Raw genomic sequence first — 15337 nt, forward strand, 5'->3', positions numbered from 1 at the left:
GAGGTGTATGAAACAAAACACCTGTGTTATAACGACTTTCATTTTCCAGGCACGCAAGGATAAAGTAAGTTACATTCATTCATTCAAAACAAATAAAACATAGATATAAATTCCCATACAGGTGCTTACATATTCAGACCTAATGTTTCAACACCATTTCAGTGTTCTAATGGTAAACCACAGCTTTCTATATTTAAAGTAAGTTTCTGGTTTTCCATTTAATACTGTTTGCTGTTTTTTTTTACACTTTATACTTAAATCTCAGGGTTTTAATTTAAAACTGTATGTTGTATATACTAATGTGTCAAAAAATTCATTAATACACCGAAAAAATTAAGCATATCCAGTCTTTTCGTTTATAATTTTTCTAATTCTTTGTTACTGTAATCGAAGACATAATTAAAGTTATTATATTACTTTTATTATAATGTGGTAATCAAATATTAGAATCTGAAAAAGTTAGGAAATGTATTATGTTTGAAATGTTTATGCTTTGCTTTATTTATACAGTTACATAAGTGGTACCTTGTAAGCAGCACGAGGTGTATGAAACAGAACACTCTCATTATAACGACTGCCGTGGCCATGCCATTTCAAGATTAAATAAATTATGATAGTTTTTCCAAGTAAATTCTAGTATTTATTGGTTGTGTATTTAATATTCAGGGTAGCAATCTACTTGTGCAAGAAGTTTATCAAAAGTTTAGCGATTGGGTTTGGCAAGTGAGTATTAAGGTTTTATTAATATATCTATATAGTGGGGTGGGGGAAGATGGGACACCTTTAGCATGTAATATCTAAATATCCTGACCGTGTTTTAAACAATTAACAACGGTTTACGGGAGTCGTGAGGATATAGTTCTATAAATCTTTGAATTTTCTTTATTTACTACTAAATTAGACGAGAAAATACAATAAACAGGCGTCCCATCTTCCCCCACCCTACTATATATATTTATATTATAATATATGTATTGTGACAATACAATATTTATATGTTGCTCTACAATACATAAACTGTTGGTCTTCTACTAAATTTTAAACTAAAAAACAAACCTCGATTTGCCGCCGTGGCGTAGTGGTTTAGCATGCTGCCTCTAACCCAGAGGTAATGGGTTCAAGGCTCGTTGATGCTACCACTGTGGGTGTATTTTTCCTTGAACAAGACACTTAACAGCAATTGCTCCAACCCAGTGATCACCAATGGGTTGTCCAAATTATCAGCCACACATAAAAAAGAAAAAAAATCACCCACAAAGTAACATACATGGTAACTCGTAAGCAGACACGAGTGTATGAACACCCATGTTTAACGACTGTCGTTTTCCGGCCACACGACAATAAAATAAGTTACGTTCATATTAAAACATTCCTGTTTTATTAAAACTTATAATAAACCCAGGTTATACGATTATATGCTGGTAAGAAACAAATTGAAGTAGAATGGACAGTTGGTCCAATACCTGTACAGGATAAATGGGGCAAGGAGATAATTTCAAGGTCAGTTTCTTAGAAATGTTTGCTGTGTATAAATAGGGCCAGCAAACAAATCATTGGAAAATATTTTTTTGCGTGTTCAGTTTAACATGAAGGGTTTTCAAAATTTTGATTTTTTTTTCAAAACTGGCACTTTCTGTGAAATAAAATGGGTTCAAATTTTGTTTTTATTTTGTGAAATTTTGCAAAAATGAATGTTGTCAATTGTCAAGTCGTTGGCAAACAGTTTGATTGCTTGTTCAGTTTAGTTTTAGGGGTTTTCAAAATTTTAATTTTTTTTTGCCAAAATATTTTGTGCGAAATTAATGTGGGTTCAATTTTTTTTAATTTTTGCAAAATGATATATTTTTAGTGTAACTGATTTAGGCCTGACGTAGTGGGGCAAACAGCAGGTATTATACCATGGGTGCTAAATTTCATACACATTGTACCCACTTATGAGTAATTAAATATACAATTTAAAAACAGATATGAAACTAATTTGGAGACAAATGGTTATTTTTACACTGATTCAAACGGAAGAGAAATATTAGAAAGAAGGTATTTAATATTTATAATAATAATATTTAAATACTTGTATTTTTGCTACTGTCACAGGGCAGGGTTTTTAAACTGGCGTAATGAAGCTTTAAATGATGGTCCAAAATAATAACAAATGAATTATCATGTCGCTTTATTAACATTTTAGCTTTTTCAATTATCAGATTGTCACCTTAGGGTGAATTTACATAAAAGTTTGTCGCGTATTTAATCTGAAACCTTTTCTAATTAAGTTTTGGAATATGATATAAAAAGTAGTAAACTGTAAGTTTTGAAGTTTAATATGCTACAAAAAAATCCAAAAACTTTACAATATCAAAATAAAACAACTATTTTTTACTTTAAATATCTTTAATACCAGGAAGGATTACAGGCCAACCTGGCATCTTAATCAATCTGAGTCTGTAGCTGGTAATTACTACCCAGTCAACTCAAGGATTTATATTCACGATAATCAAGTACAGCTAACTGTGCTTAATGATCGATCACAAGGTGGCAGTAGCCTTTCAACCGGACAGCTTGAATTAATGGTAAATATGACAGAAATTTACATTTAAAAAAAATTTTTTTTTTTACATCTAGGTTTTTTTTTAATTATTGAAAAAGGGATTTACATTTTAGGGTAAAGGTGTATGAAGTTACCGCATATGTGTACAAAATGACACATGTTTTGTAGCTCTTGGTTTCCCTAAAAAACTGATGATATAACTAATTAATTTCAGATACACAGAAGACTTCTTGGAGAGGATTCCAAAGGGGTTGGTGAAGCATTGAATGAAACCGGACAATTTGGTGACGGTTTAATTACGAGAGGAAAACATTGGTTGCTACTAGATACAGTGACATCATCAGCAAAACAACATCGTCTGTTGGCAGAAGAAATATACATGTCTCCACTTGTGGCGTTTCAACACCATGCACCATCAACTACACATGTAATTGACTGCTTATGTTAAATATAATAGGGTGGGGGAAGACGGGACACCTTTAGCACATAATTTCCAAATATCCTGATCGTCTTTTAAACAATTAACAACGGTCTATCGGAGTCGTGAAGATGCGGTTTAACAATTCTTTGAATTTAATTTGTTTATTACCGAATGGGGCGAGAAAATAGAATAAAGAGGTGTACCATCTTCCCCCACCCTATCATAGATAGGGTAGAAAGTACTAAGAACTGTACACAATTTTTACAGTTAGGTTATTTTTTTTAACGCACGCGAAAAAAAATATGACACTTATATTGATATCTAGGGATACAAATATTTAAGCAAAGACGATACAATTATTTTTTGGCAATATTTCTAAATAATAAATTGCTGTAAGAGTTTTTATAAAACACTCTTGTTATAACTCTGACTTACTATTCCACATGATGATAAGAAAGTGATTAGAATGATATATAGTACAATGGGGGAAGATAGGACACTTAAGCACATATTGCCAAATATTTCCAAAATCAAAATAGATGACGGTTTTTGGTTAATACCACGAATTAGTACTATCATTACTTTATTAATTGACACCAATTTAATAAAATGTAATAAAACACACGGGGAGTTATTTAGAAATCCACACAACAGGTGAATTTTAGGGGTCCGTAAAAAGAAAATTAAAAAAAGGTTTTGTCTGACAAAGTTTCCCATCTTTCCCCACCCTACTATATATTTGGAAGGTATAGTAGAGTGGGGAAGATTGGACACCTAATCATTCTATTTTCTACCACGATTGGTAGTAAACAAAGAACATTTAAAGAATTATAAATCGTATTCTCACGACTCCCATAGACTGTTGTTAACTGTTTAAAACACGATCAGGATATTTAGATATTATATGCGAAAGTTGTCCCATCTTCCCCCACCCTACTATGTATAATGTCAATATTAAAATATATGTTAATAAAACAAGTTTCTTCAGGAATCTCACGTCACCTCGCCCCTTCCACCAAACTTACATTTACTCACGTTATCAACAACAACTGATGGTGGATATATAGTAAGGGTCGAACATCAGTTTGAGAAAAATGAAGATTCTACGTTATCTAAACCCGCTACTGTGTCTTTGAAGGTACTCGACTACTTTTGTTGGCTTTGTAGTTAGATGGTATAAGTTTTAAACTAATTTTGTAGGAAAAAAAATTATAAGAAAAAAATTGTAAGAAAAAAATTGTTACAAAAAAATAATTTGTAAAAAAACAAAAATTAAAAAAAAATCGTAAAAAAACATTTGTAACAAAAAAAATTTGTAGGAAAATAAAAATGTAATAAAAAATAATTTATGAGAAATACAATTGTTAGGAAAAGCTTTAGTGGATATACTAAAGATCTGGTGTGTATGTCATATTTTAAATGTGTAAAGTCTGGGTTTTATAGTGAGGCATACCTGGGGACCTGCTATTTAAGCCAGAGGGTTTTGTAAGTATATTACAGCCTGACATAAAAAATGTATTGTAAAAAAAATGCTTATCAAAAAAAATGTTTTAAAATTTTTATCCAAAATTTACATTTCAGAATTTGCTTACTGACTTTCATGTAAGCTCTTGTGAGGAGTTATTACTTGGTGGAAATGCATTTAAACAAGATATTACAAGATTAAATTGGGAAACAACAGAAAAACTTACATTTGGTAAGTTTTATAAATTTGTGTCTTCAATTTAAATTTTAAAGTTAATAATTTATAGCCCTAAATTTGTGTCAAAATATGTAAGTAGTAATAGTTTTATTTTGTCTTTACGATTACCGTAGAGAAGATTTAGAAATATTTTAAACAAAGCGACAAAACAACTGTTGTTATAATATAACATGAGATTTTGTTTTGGGGTAGTGCCTAGTGGTAACGGGTTAAAAAATATATTTTTATAATTTCAGTAAAAAAAATGCTTTTTTTAAAACTTATTTTCAATGTGTTGAAAATATTTAATATATTATATTAGTTGGTGGTTTTATACACCTCGTCGCTTACAAGTTACTACGTATGTTACTTTGAAAGTTGTTATTATTCTATGTGACTACTTTCAAATCTTTGCTATTAATGGGGGGATTATTTTTTGTATGTGTGGCTGATAATTTGGACAACCCATTAGTGATCACTGGGTTGGAGCAATTGCTGTTAAATGTCTTGCCCAAGGACACATACGCCCACAATGGTAGCAATGATGAGCCTTGTACTCATTACCTCTGGTTTAAGGCAGAAGCAATAAATAAACTGTGCTACGGCGCCGTTATACTTATTTTGCAAAACGAATTTCCAATCTCTTGGTTGTAGAAAATGTTTTATTTCCCATTAAATTGCAACTGATCAATTTAAACTGATTGCTAATAGCAGAAAAAGTGTCAAAAAACAAGACCCATACAATATTACAGTCACACAAAATTTAAAAAATAGACTTTAACTACCAATAACATTTACTTTCCAAAACAAATTTATTTTTCAAGGTTATGTAATCATTGTAAAACAGAACTAATATAAATTTGGAAAGTTTTAAACGATTAACATTTTATTACCCCTTGTTTATTGCTAGTTAAATTTAATGACTTCATCAAGTTGTATTTGATTTATGAGTAAAAAAATAAATGGTTAGGAAATACGTTACTGGCTGTAACTGTGTTAGTTTTTCTGTGGTCAATAAAAATTTTAAATATAAATTTTGGCAGTAAAAGGAAATCACCCACAAAGTAACATACATGGAAACTCCCTAAGCTGGCATGAGGTGTATGAACACCCGGGTTATAACGACTCTCGTTTTCCGGCCACGCGAGGATAAAGCATGTTATATTCAGTACACATTGTGGAAGAAAGAATTTCTCGCCAAATTGCGTACTTGGTAAATTGTAACAGACCCGACGCTGTGACAAAGTGGTTAGCGCGCTTGTCTCCAACGTACTGGTTATATTTTAAGGCCCTTTCTACCATTGTTGGCGTGTGTGTCTTTAGGCAAGACACTTCATGGCAATTGCTTCAACCCAGTGGTCACTAATATATTGTCCAAATTATCAGCCATACATGAAACAAATACGCTAAAAATTAAACGGTAGCGAAGATTTAGAAATAGTTTAAACGGAAAGACAGGATATAGCGACAAAACAACAGTTGTCAAAACACGCTTACAGTTAAAAACATATTTACATTTAATTGGAAGAAAATAAGCGTGGTCGCTGCACCTAGCAAACAAACGAGCCATTTATGTTTAATTATTATCAAGTTAAACTTCTAATAGAAACAAAAGTGTGCGTAACGATGTAAAACAGAACACCCGTGACCCGGATTATAACGACTGTTGCTGCCCTGCCACGCGAGGATAAATAAAAGTAATTCATTTTGCTTGCAGCACCAGGCATTGATAGTGTTTCGAATTTCGAAAAGCCCTATGACGTCACTAATGGTTTACGTCAACAATTGGACAGCTGTGACGTCACTTTGGAACCAATGCAAATCAGAACTTTCCTGATCAAATAATTTCCTGTTTTTTTGTGTTTTTTCATTTTCATTTCACCGACCTGCAAGTTCAGATGTTATTTACAGAAATATAGTTTATTTATCATGCTAATGTAATATTTTGTTCTGTTTTGATTTTCTCATGCAATATATGAAATACAAAGTTTGCATTAAACTGATGTCCGTTATATTTTCAAATTCCTGCACCGTGGCAAAATGGTTAGCGCGCCACGCTATAATACAGAGGTTCCGCTACCACCATTGTGGGCGTATGTTTCCTTGGGCAAGACAATTAAAAAGGGCCACCAATCAGTTGTCCAAATTATCAGCCATACAGAAAAATAATCACCCACAAAGTAACATACATGGTAACTCAATAAGCTGGTACGAGGTGTATGAAACAGAACGCCCGTGTTACAACGACTGTCGTTTTCCGGCCATGTGAGGATAAAGTAAGTTACATTAATTCGAATTAAAAGTTTTATGTGTTTCCCCACGACTGCCATACACCGTTGTTAAATGTTTAAAACACGATCAGGATATTTGTATATTGTGTGCTAAAGGTGTCCCATTTCCCCAACAGTACTATAATCACTTGAGTTTTGTTTCTTCGATTACGGTAGCGTAGATTTAGAAATATATAGAAAATACGGCGCCGTTATACTTATTTTGCAAAACGAATTTCCAATCTCTTGGTTGTAGAAAATGTTTTATTTCCCATTAAATTGCAACTGATCAATTTAAACTGATTGCTAATAGCAGAAAAAGTGTCAAAAAACAAGACCCATACAATATTACAGTCACACAAAATTTAAAAAATAGACTTTAACTACCAATAACATTTACTTTCCAAAACAAATTTATTTTTCAAGGTTATGTAATCATTGTAAAACAGAACTAATATAAATTTGGAAAGTTTTAAACGATTAACATTTTATTACCCCTTGTTTATTGCTAGTTAAATTTAATGACTTCATCAAGTTGTATTTGATTTATGAGTAAAAAAATAAATGGTTAGGAAATACGTTACTGGCTGTAACTGTGTTAGTTTTTCTGTGGTCAATAAAAATTTTAAATATAAGTTTTGGCAGTAAAAGGAAATCACCCACAAAGTAACATACATGGAAACTCCCTAAGCTGGCATGAGGTGTATGAACACCCGGGTTATAACGACTCTCGTTTTCCGGCCACGCGAGGATAAAGCATGTTATATTCAGTACACATTGTGGAAGAAAGAATTTCTCGCCAAATTGCGTACTTGGTAAATTGTAACAGACCCGACGCTGTGACAAAGTGGTTAGCGCACTTGTCTCCAACGTACTGGTTATATTCTAAGGCTCTTTCTACCATTGTTGGCGTATGTGTCTTTGGGCAAGACACTTCACGGCAATTGCTTCAACCCAGTGGTCACTAATATATTGTCCAAATTATCAGCCATACATGAAACAAATACGCCAAAAATTAAACGGTAGCGAAGATTTAGAAATAGTTTAAACAAAAAGACAGGATATAGCGACAAAACAACAGTTGTCAAAACACGCTTACAGTTAAAAACATATTTACATTTAATTGAAAAAAATAAGCGTAGACGCTTCACCTAGCAGATAAACGAGCCATTTATGTTTAATTATTATCAAGTTAAACTTCTAATAGAAACAAAAGTGTGTGTAACCATAGTACTCTCTTATGGTAGTCCAGCTCCTTACTCCATTGTCTCCGTCACGCATGACAGGTTCGCTATTCTCTTTTGCTCCTAACGTAATTTACGGCGGTAAAGTAGCAGTGTTCGTACAGGTTTAACTAAAATTCTGCGTAGTTGTGCGCGAAGAAACGTTATTTTTACCACGATACTAATGTATATGTACAGGATGTTTTGCGTTAATACAGATTTGAAGCAGTAATAATGGTTTTATTACCTAATTTATTGCATATTTCTGTGGTTTTGATATCCAGAACTATTTTGCTTTATACGAATAGAGGTTTTTTAATACCTCGTATCTGTTTTATCTAAACATCATGTGAAATACTTGCAGACTGAATCCATGCATAATGGAATACAATTCGCAAGAAGCGCATTATAATATAGAGCACATTAATGTGGTAATAGAATTTTATTCGTGTCTGGAAACTAATGAGACAGAAGCTTGCTTAGCACAGCCAGTTGTACAAGATTTTGAAACCAACCCGTTTTGGCTGGCTCTTAGCCATTTTCGTTTCTCTGAAAAAGGAAAAAAAGTTATAGGTCTTTGGATTAAAGATTTTGCAAAGACAAGAAATAAAAACGATCTAGTCAAAAAGTATTCTCAAGTGTGTGGTGAGGCATCTTCATTATTTGAAGCTTCTTCAAATACTTTTAAGTGCCCTAAAGATTTGCTGGATGTCTTAACTATAATTTTAAATGAGTCTGAAATTCATATAACCAATGAGGAACTTAGTCAAGCAGATGAGATAAACGAGCTGGAAAAAGATATTATTGAATATTTAGGGGATATGTTATTTTTAAGGTTTTAAAAAGATTTAACAATTCAATAATTGCGCAAGAGTTTTGCCAAGAATCACCAAATGGTAAATTAATACCAGTTATGGAAAAGGTAAAAGGGGCATTGAAGTATCCGTCAGTGGAGTTTATGCACTTATTGCAAATTGTATATTTAAAGTGCAGCAAGAAATGTCACAATAACATGCCAAAATCTATTAACTTTAATGAAGTTCTACAAAATGTATATGCCCATCCATCATATATTACACTTTTAAACAAGTTATCTCTAAAATTTATAGATAACGAAATAGTAAGCAGTATTCTACGATACATGATGGATTTATATGTGCGTGTATTATCCTATACCTTTGCTAAACGATTATTGCAAAAATTGTTAAAATGCTCCAATAAGAATACAAAGGGTCTTCGGGGCGACCTTAAACCAAAGCAATAAAATATATGGATATTATCATTACCATTTCTTCTTTTTTATTATGGGCTCTTCACAGACTTCTGTCCACGCATTTTTTTTCCCAAAAGTAGTATTCCCTCCTTTTATTTTTTTTATAATTTTGCGAGTTGTGATGTGTTCCAGCCCATAACCAGACTGAAACACATCTGGGTTCTGTGACCTCCGGCCAATAGTTCTCTATATAAAGTAAAGATTAGTAATTTAGCATAATGAAATAAGTTTCGACAGCAAAATCCTACTTACCAAGTTACCAAATACTGCCTCGAGAACATCTTGGCTGAACACATTCAGGCAAACACAACTACTGCCTGCATTTAATAGCTGTTTTACCAGAGCTATATAATTTTTCGTTGAAAAAATGAGACCGTCAAAAGTCGGCTGTGCCATTAATCTCTTTTTTCGCTCATTTGGGTGGTTTTCATTGACCAGCCTCTGCAAAATTAGGTCGTAAGAACGTTAGTACTGGCGCCATAGCACAGTTGTTTAGTGCACCTGCCTTTAACCCAGAGGTAATGGGTTCAAGGCTCATTGTTGCTAGTTGCTACCATTGTGGGCGAATGTGTCCTTGGGCAAGACACCTAACGTTAATTGCTCCAACCCAGTGGTCACTAATTGGTTGTTCAAATTATTAGCCACACATAAAAAAAAATAAAAAAATCTGCAAAAAAAATAATTACCCACAAAGCAACATATACTTGGTAACTCATAAGCTGGCACGAGGTGTATGAAACAGAACATCCGTGTTATAACGACTGTCTTTTTTCGGCCACGCGAGGATAAAGTAAGTTACATTCATTCATAGTAGAAATATCTAACCTCCCATTCCAAAAGATAGTTGAGAAAATCATTTTCCAACCAATTTAACCGATTATCGTTTGTCGTTTTAATTGGGTTGGATCGACTACAATTCATAATGTCGAACCATCTACAACAAACATAATATAATAACACTTTCAATTTGCAATGTAGAAATGGCTATTACAGTTATTATTGCCCACTATTATATCCTAAATCATTATGCGTTAACCTTATAAAATTAGTTATTAATTGAATTGACTTATTATATCTAGTTTATATTAGTCATTTAGATGTGTGGATTCTACAGGCTATCTTACTTGGCAAACAGCAAAACAAATTTTGCGGTTGCATTAGCAGCAGGTATTTGTTCTAAACATTTTCCTACACTCCAGCTTAAAACCTCTCTTGCCAAGTTCACTTTCATCTAAGAATTATTCATGTTAAAAATAAGTTAATTAAATTATTATAAACTTATAATTACTTTTGTGTAGGAGTTAAGGTATATATGTGCTGAAGATAAACGACATCTGCTAAGCATGAGGTTTTGTTGCTCAGTCTTATAAACTGATAAGATGTGTGTCCAGAGTATGTCACCATTGTTGTTCATATACCTAGAACCACCAGGCTTTGAACTGAACAGTGAATTACGTGCAGTCTGTGGAAATAAAACAGTCATGGAAATTAATGAACATTTTGATAACAGCCAAATACTGATTGGCACCATACCTTCAGCAAATGTGAAGGATCAGAGCATAAAAATATATGCCTGTCACATGCATAAGGATTGATTGCTGTGTACAAATCTGGGCCTGACACATTTAAAGGACGGCAAGCAATGAGTTTGAAAAAAGTTCTGTTGCTGGGATGTCCATCACACACCACAGCATGTATTTGAACTCCTCTCGACTCACACTCCCAGAGAAGTTGCCAAAACAACATGGCTAGAACATGGGGTGGTGTACTGTGGGTTGGGTACCATGCCAAGGGAATAGATATTTCGCGATCGCTTGATCGGAGGTAGAACACTAAACAGAAAAAATAGAAGCAACTGGTGAATCACAATGACTATAAAAATAGTCTGCAGTTTACCTAGAAGATGACTTGCAAGCTGTGACTTGGTTTGAACAAGATCTTTTCCAAAATCAACAAAACCAATCAGCTTTCCATTTTTGATGATTAAATTTTCACGAACTAGAATTACAATAATATAAAATATTACTTATTAAACACATTGTCCATAATGTAAAACACTTACTTTTCATTTCATCGAGTGTCACATATGCAGATAAATTCCCGTTTAGTTTAACCACCCTTTCTATTTCTTCCAGGGCCTTTGTATTTAAACCAGGTTCAGGTGAAATGCTATTGCTAAAGTAAAAAAGTTTAGACATGCAGGACACTGGTCCAGAAAAAATAAGAAACCCATACCGATAAGAAGCAATTGTACTCTTAGCTGGTAATGTTAAAACTCCAGTCGTTCGGAGGTGTTCATATGCAGAAGGTGATCTGCTAAACAGTTCAATTGCCCAGCGGACAACATCTGGATGGTAACTGAGAACAACAAAATGAAGTTAATATTTAAAACACGAAATACAGTATCAAGCATATACCGATGACCGGATGAAGAAGAGTTTGCATTCTTTACTTGCTGGTCAATGAAAAGTTTTTGCCAGGAGTTTAACGAAGAAACCTCATTTGTAAATATAGTCTACAAAACAGTGGAGTTAACCTTAAATGGACACATAATATTTTCCTGTTACACAGAAACACCCAAAATAAGTACCTGTACAGAACAGTGAAAATCTGTTGGTACTACAACTTCATTTTCAAAGAAACTGGAGGTTTTGTCAATATCATCAGACTGAAAAAAATTTACCATACTTAAAACAATCCATTTCATTCCCAAAAACAATTACTTACTTCATCGAGGTTGGAAAATGCTATCAAAGTATTGTTACTTGATGTTCGTCTTTTATTATTATGTGCAGAGCAGGCTTTACAGATTGTGGTAGTTGGAGAATCACTATCTGCATAGGCATTCCATGTTAGAATTATGTTTTGCACTTAGTTTAATGTATATGCTTACATATTTTGCATGACAATGAACGATAAGTAACTGTGGTTAAAATGTTTGATCCATTCCAACTAAGCATAGGGTGTGAATTAACAACTTCACTACTTCCAATATCCTCTGAACCAACACCTTCACACACTGACAAATTTTCTAGACCCGCTGTAAAATTGTGGATGTCAAGCTACAAATTCTTTTGTAACTAGTAACTGTATTGTTACATTTAAAAACATACTTAAAATGGAGTATAATGTTTCTGTGCGACTGTCACCAACTGACAAACCCTTAATATCCACCGGCCAACCATAAATTGAGAGTCTATGTATCGAAGCTGCAGAACTAAATAATACCCTGTATAATATTAAATTTTATCAGAACACAATTGCAAAATTTAACATGTAAACTGAACTGACCGAATTTTTGGAATTAAAATGTCTTTCTCCTGATAGACCATTTCATAAAAATCTGAGCCCTTGTGGTAATGTACCCACTTATCTGAATAAAAAAAAAGCAAGTTAAACAAACTGAGTAAATATGCTGTACAAAAAAACTTTGCTAAAACTTAACCTTTCATTGAAGCTGGCAACTTTTCTGCAGATTTTATTAGATCTTCAAGGCACCTATGTCGGTCCTTTGGTATGTGGTGCCTAACTACTGGCTGCTTTCTTGGAGCTGAGAAATATGCTGACTGTTTAGGAAGATGTTTGCAGGGTTTGGCTCCTCTGCGTAGTTTGACATATTTCCCACTACCATGACTTCTATTTAAATCAGACTGGTCGAAATGAGCTTCACAAATAGCTGCCCTAAAGTACAAATAAATTTCTCAAGTCTTGTAGTATAAGTTTAACAGTATTGTAAATATGGGAAATAAAACAACATATCCTTACGTTTCTTTGTGTAGCATTTCTTTTATGCAGTCACCTTTACCAGCATCCCGTACAGATAACAGAAAATTTGTCAGCTGTTCGCGATGTTCTTTTTCATCGTTGGTTTTGGCAAATTCGGGGCGATATACGGTAAATAATGTCCTGGTATTACCTTGTTTAGCTTTTTTGGATGACCAGTTGCAATTGGGAACGGCACAATGAGTTGCAGGCATAATTAATACTATATCGTTCTACGTCAAACTGTTGTAGTAAAATCAATTTCTTTGTTTTGAAGTTATTCGTTTACAACAGTTGCCCCGTAACGAACCTTTCATGCGTGACCACAATGTGACGTCATAACAAAAGAAACAAACAGGAGCAAAGAGCTGGACTACCATAAGAGAGTACTATGGTGTAACGATGTAAAACAGAACACCCGTGACCCGGATTATAACGACTGTTGCTGCCCCGCCACGCAAGGATAAATAAAAGTAATTCATTTTGCTTGCAGCACCAGGCATTGATAGTGTTTCGAATTTCGAAAAGCCCTATGACGTCACTATTGGTTTACGTCAACAATTGGACAGCTGTGACGTCACTTTGGAACCAATGCAAATCAGAACTTTCCTGATCAAATAATTTTTTTGTTTTTTTTGTGTATTTTCATTTTCATTTCACCGACCTGCAAGTTCAGATGTTATTTACAGAAATATAGTTTATTTATCATGCTAATGTAATATTTTGTTCTGTTTTGATTTTCTCATGCAATATATGAAATACAAAGTTTGCATTAAACTGATGTCCGTTATATTTTCAAATTCCGGCGCCGTGGCAAAGTAGTTAGCGCCATGCTATTATACAGAGGTTCCGCTACCACCATTGTGGGCGTATGTTTCCTTGGGCAAGACAATTAAAAAGCGGCCACTAATCAGTTGTCCAAATTATCAGCCATACAGAAAAATAATCACCCACAAAGTAACATACATGGTAACTCAATAAGCTTGTACGAGGTGTATGAAACAGAACGCCCGTGTAATAACGACTGTCGTTTTCCGGCCATGTGAGGATAAAGTAAGTTACATTAATTCGAATTAAAAGTTTTATGTGTTTTCCCACGACTGCAATAGACCGTTGTTAAATGTTTAAAACACGATCAGAATATTTGTATATTGTGTGCTAAAGGTGTTCCATTTCCCCAACAGTAGTCTAATCACTTGAGTTTTGTTTCTTCGATTACAGTAGCGTAGATTTAAACATATTTTAAACGAAAAGACAGTATATAGCGACAAAACAACAAAAATTCACTAATAAGTATATGCCGACTCATTGTCTAATAACCCCTGTGTGTTTTATGACGCACATTTGGTTTGTGGGAATCGCTGCATACACTCTTTTGATTGCTATTTTGAAAAATGTTTGCTAAATACACAATTAGGAGACATGGTACACACATTTTCTACAAAGTTGCTTCGACAGCAAAGTAGTCAATTTCCAAAGACAAAGGTTGTAACAGTTGTTAACATTGTTTTAATTTATTTCGTTTTCTGTTAGAATTCGTTTGGATCGTCCACTATTGGTATGCGAGGGGTCATTTATTTAAGTTGAATTTTATTAGTTTTAGTAGGGTGGGGGAAGGTGGGGCACCTTTAGCATATATTTTTCCTATATCCTGGTCGTGTTTTAAGCAATTAACAACAGTCTAAAGGAGTCGTGAAGATGCGGTTTTATAGTTCCTTGAATGTTCTTTGTGTACTACTAAATGGGACGAGTAAATAGAATGAAAAGGTGTCACATTTTCCCCATCCTACTATAATTTATCCTTCATCAAAATATATATCTTTTTCATCAAAATATATATGTTTAAATATTAATTTGATCGTCAATACCCTAGTCAAAGAGATAAATAAAAAGCGTGTTAAGGTGTGAGATAGTAGGATAGGGGAAGATGGGACACCTTTTATTCCCTTTTTCGTCTCATTTGATAGTAAAATAACATTCAAAAAATTTTAAAACCGTATCCGCACGACACCGTATTATCCGTTGCTAATTGTTTAAAATAAGATCAGAATATTTGGATATAATGTATAGTAGAGTGGAGGGGATGGGATGGGACACCTTTTTATTCTATTTTCTCGTCCCATTTAATAATAAACAAAAAACATTTAAAGAATTATAAATTC

At 33.5% G+C, this 15337-nt stretch overlaps 2 protein-coding genes across 9 annotated transcripts in view; one reads left to right on the plus strand and one right to left on the minus strand.

Annotated features, from left to right (window-relative positions):
• The window catches only part of LOC149734613 (lysosomal alpha-mannosidase-like), a 28581-nt gene that overhangs the window by 11795 nt on the left and 1449 nt on the right, over nt 1-15337 (plus strand). The window contains exons 16-24 of one of the 2 annotated variants that reach the window (XM_089880004.1): nt 122-198; nt 667-723; nt 1403-1500; nt 1966-2037; nt 2399-2567; nt 2760-2972; nt 3955-4104; nt 4548-4662; nt 6365-6646. In XM_089880004.1, coding sequence (XP_089736130.1) covers nt 122-198; nt 667-723; nt 1403-1500; nt 1966-2037; nt 2399-2567; nt 2760-2972; nt 3955-4104; nt 4548-4662; nt 6365-6492 — 1079 coding nt within the window. In that variant the 3' untranslated portion in view covers nt 6493-6646. Of the gene's footprint in view, nt 1-121; nt 199-666; nt 724-1402; nt 1501-1965; nt 2038-2398; nt 2568-2759; nt 2973-3954; nt 4105-4547; nt 4663-6364; nt 6647-15337 lie in introns of those variants that run through there. The other variant, XM_089880005.1, reaches the window with a different exon arrangement.
• LOC149734614 (uncharacterized) lies at nt 8360-13570 on the minus strand. Of its 7 annotated transcripts, none has more exons than XM_089880011.1 (13): nt 12307-13172; nt 12141-12247; nt 12004-12081; nt 11831-11928; nt 11476-11771; nt 11310-11411; nt 10947-11245; nt 10702-10875; nt 10538-10644; nt 10239-10347; nt 9666-9854; nt 9427-9599; nt 8360-8689 (listed from the first exon to the last, which is right to left on the minus strand). In XM_089880011.1, coding segments are annotated over exons 1-13 (1800 nt in total). In that variant the 5' UTR covers nt 12374-13172; the 3' UTR covers nt 8360-8688. The 7 variants fall into 7 exon arrangements, with proteins under 7 accessions (XP_089736137.1, XP_089736136.1, XP_089736139.1 ...); XM_089880010.1 differs by lacking the exon at nt 8360-8689 and adding an exon at nt 13179-13570 and having other exon boundaries at nt 9257-9599; nt 12307-12453; XM_089880013.1 differs by lacking the exon at nt 8360-8689 and having other exon boundaries at nt 9257-9599; nt 11476-11588; nt 11649-11771.

This window comes from Ciona robusta, chromosome 6 (assembly GCF_009617815.1).
Source record: "Ciona robusta chromosome 6, ASM961781v2".
NCBI lineage: Eukaryota > Metazoa > Chordata > Ascidiacea > Phlebobranchia > Cionidae > Ciona > Ciona robusta.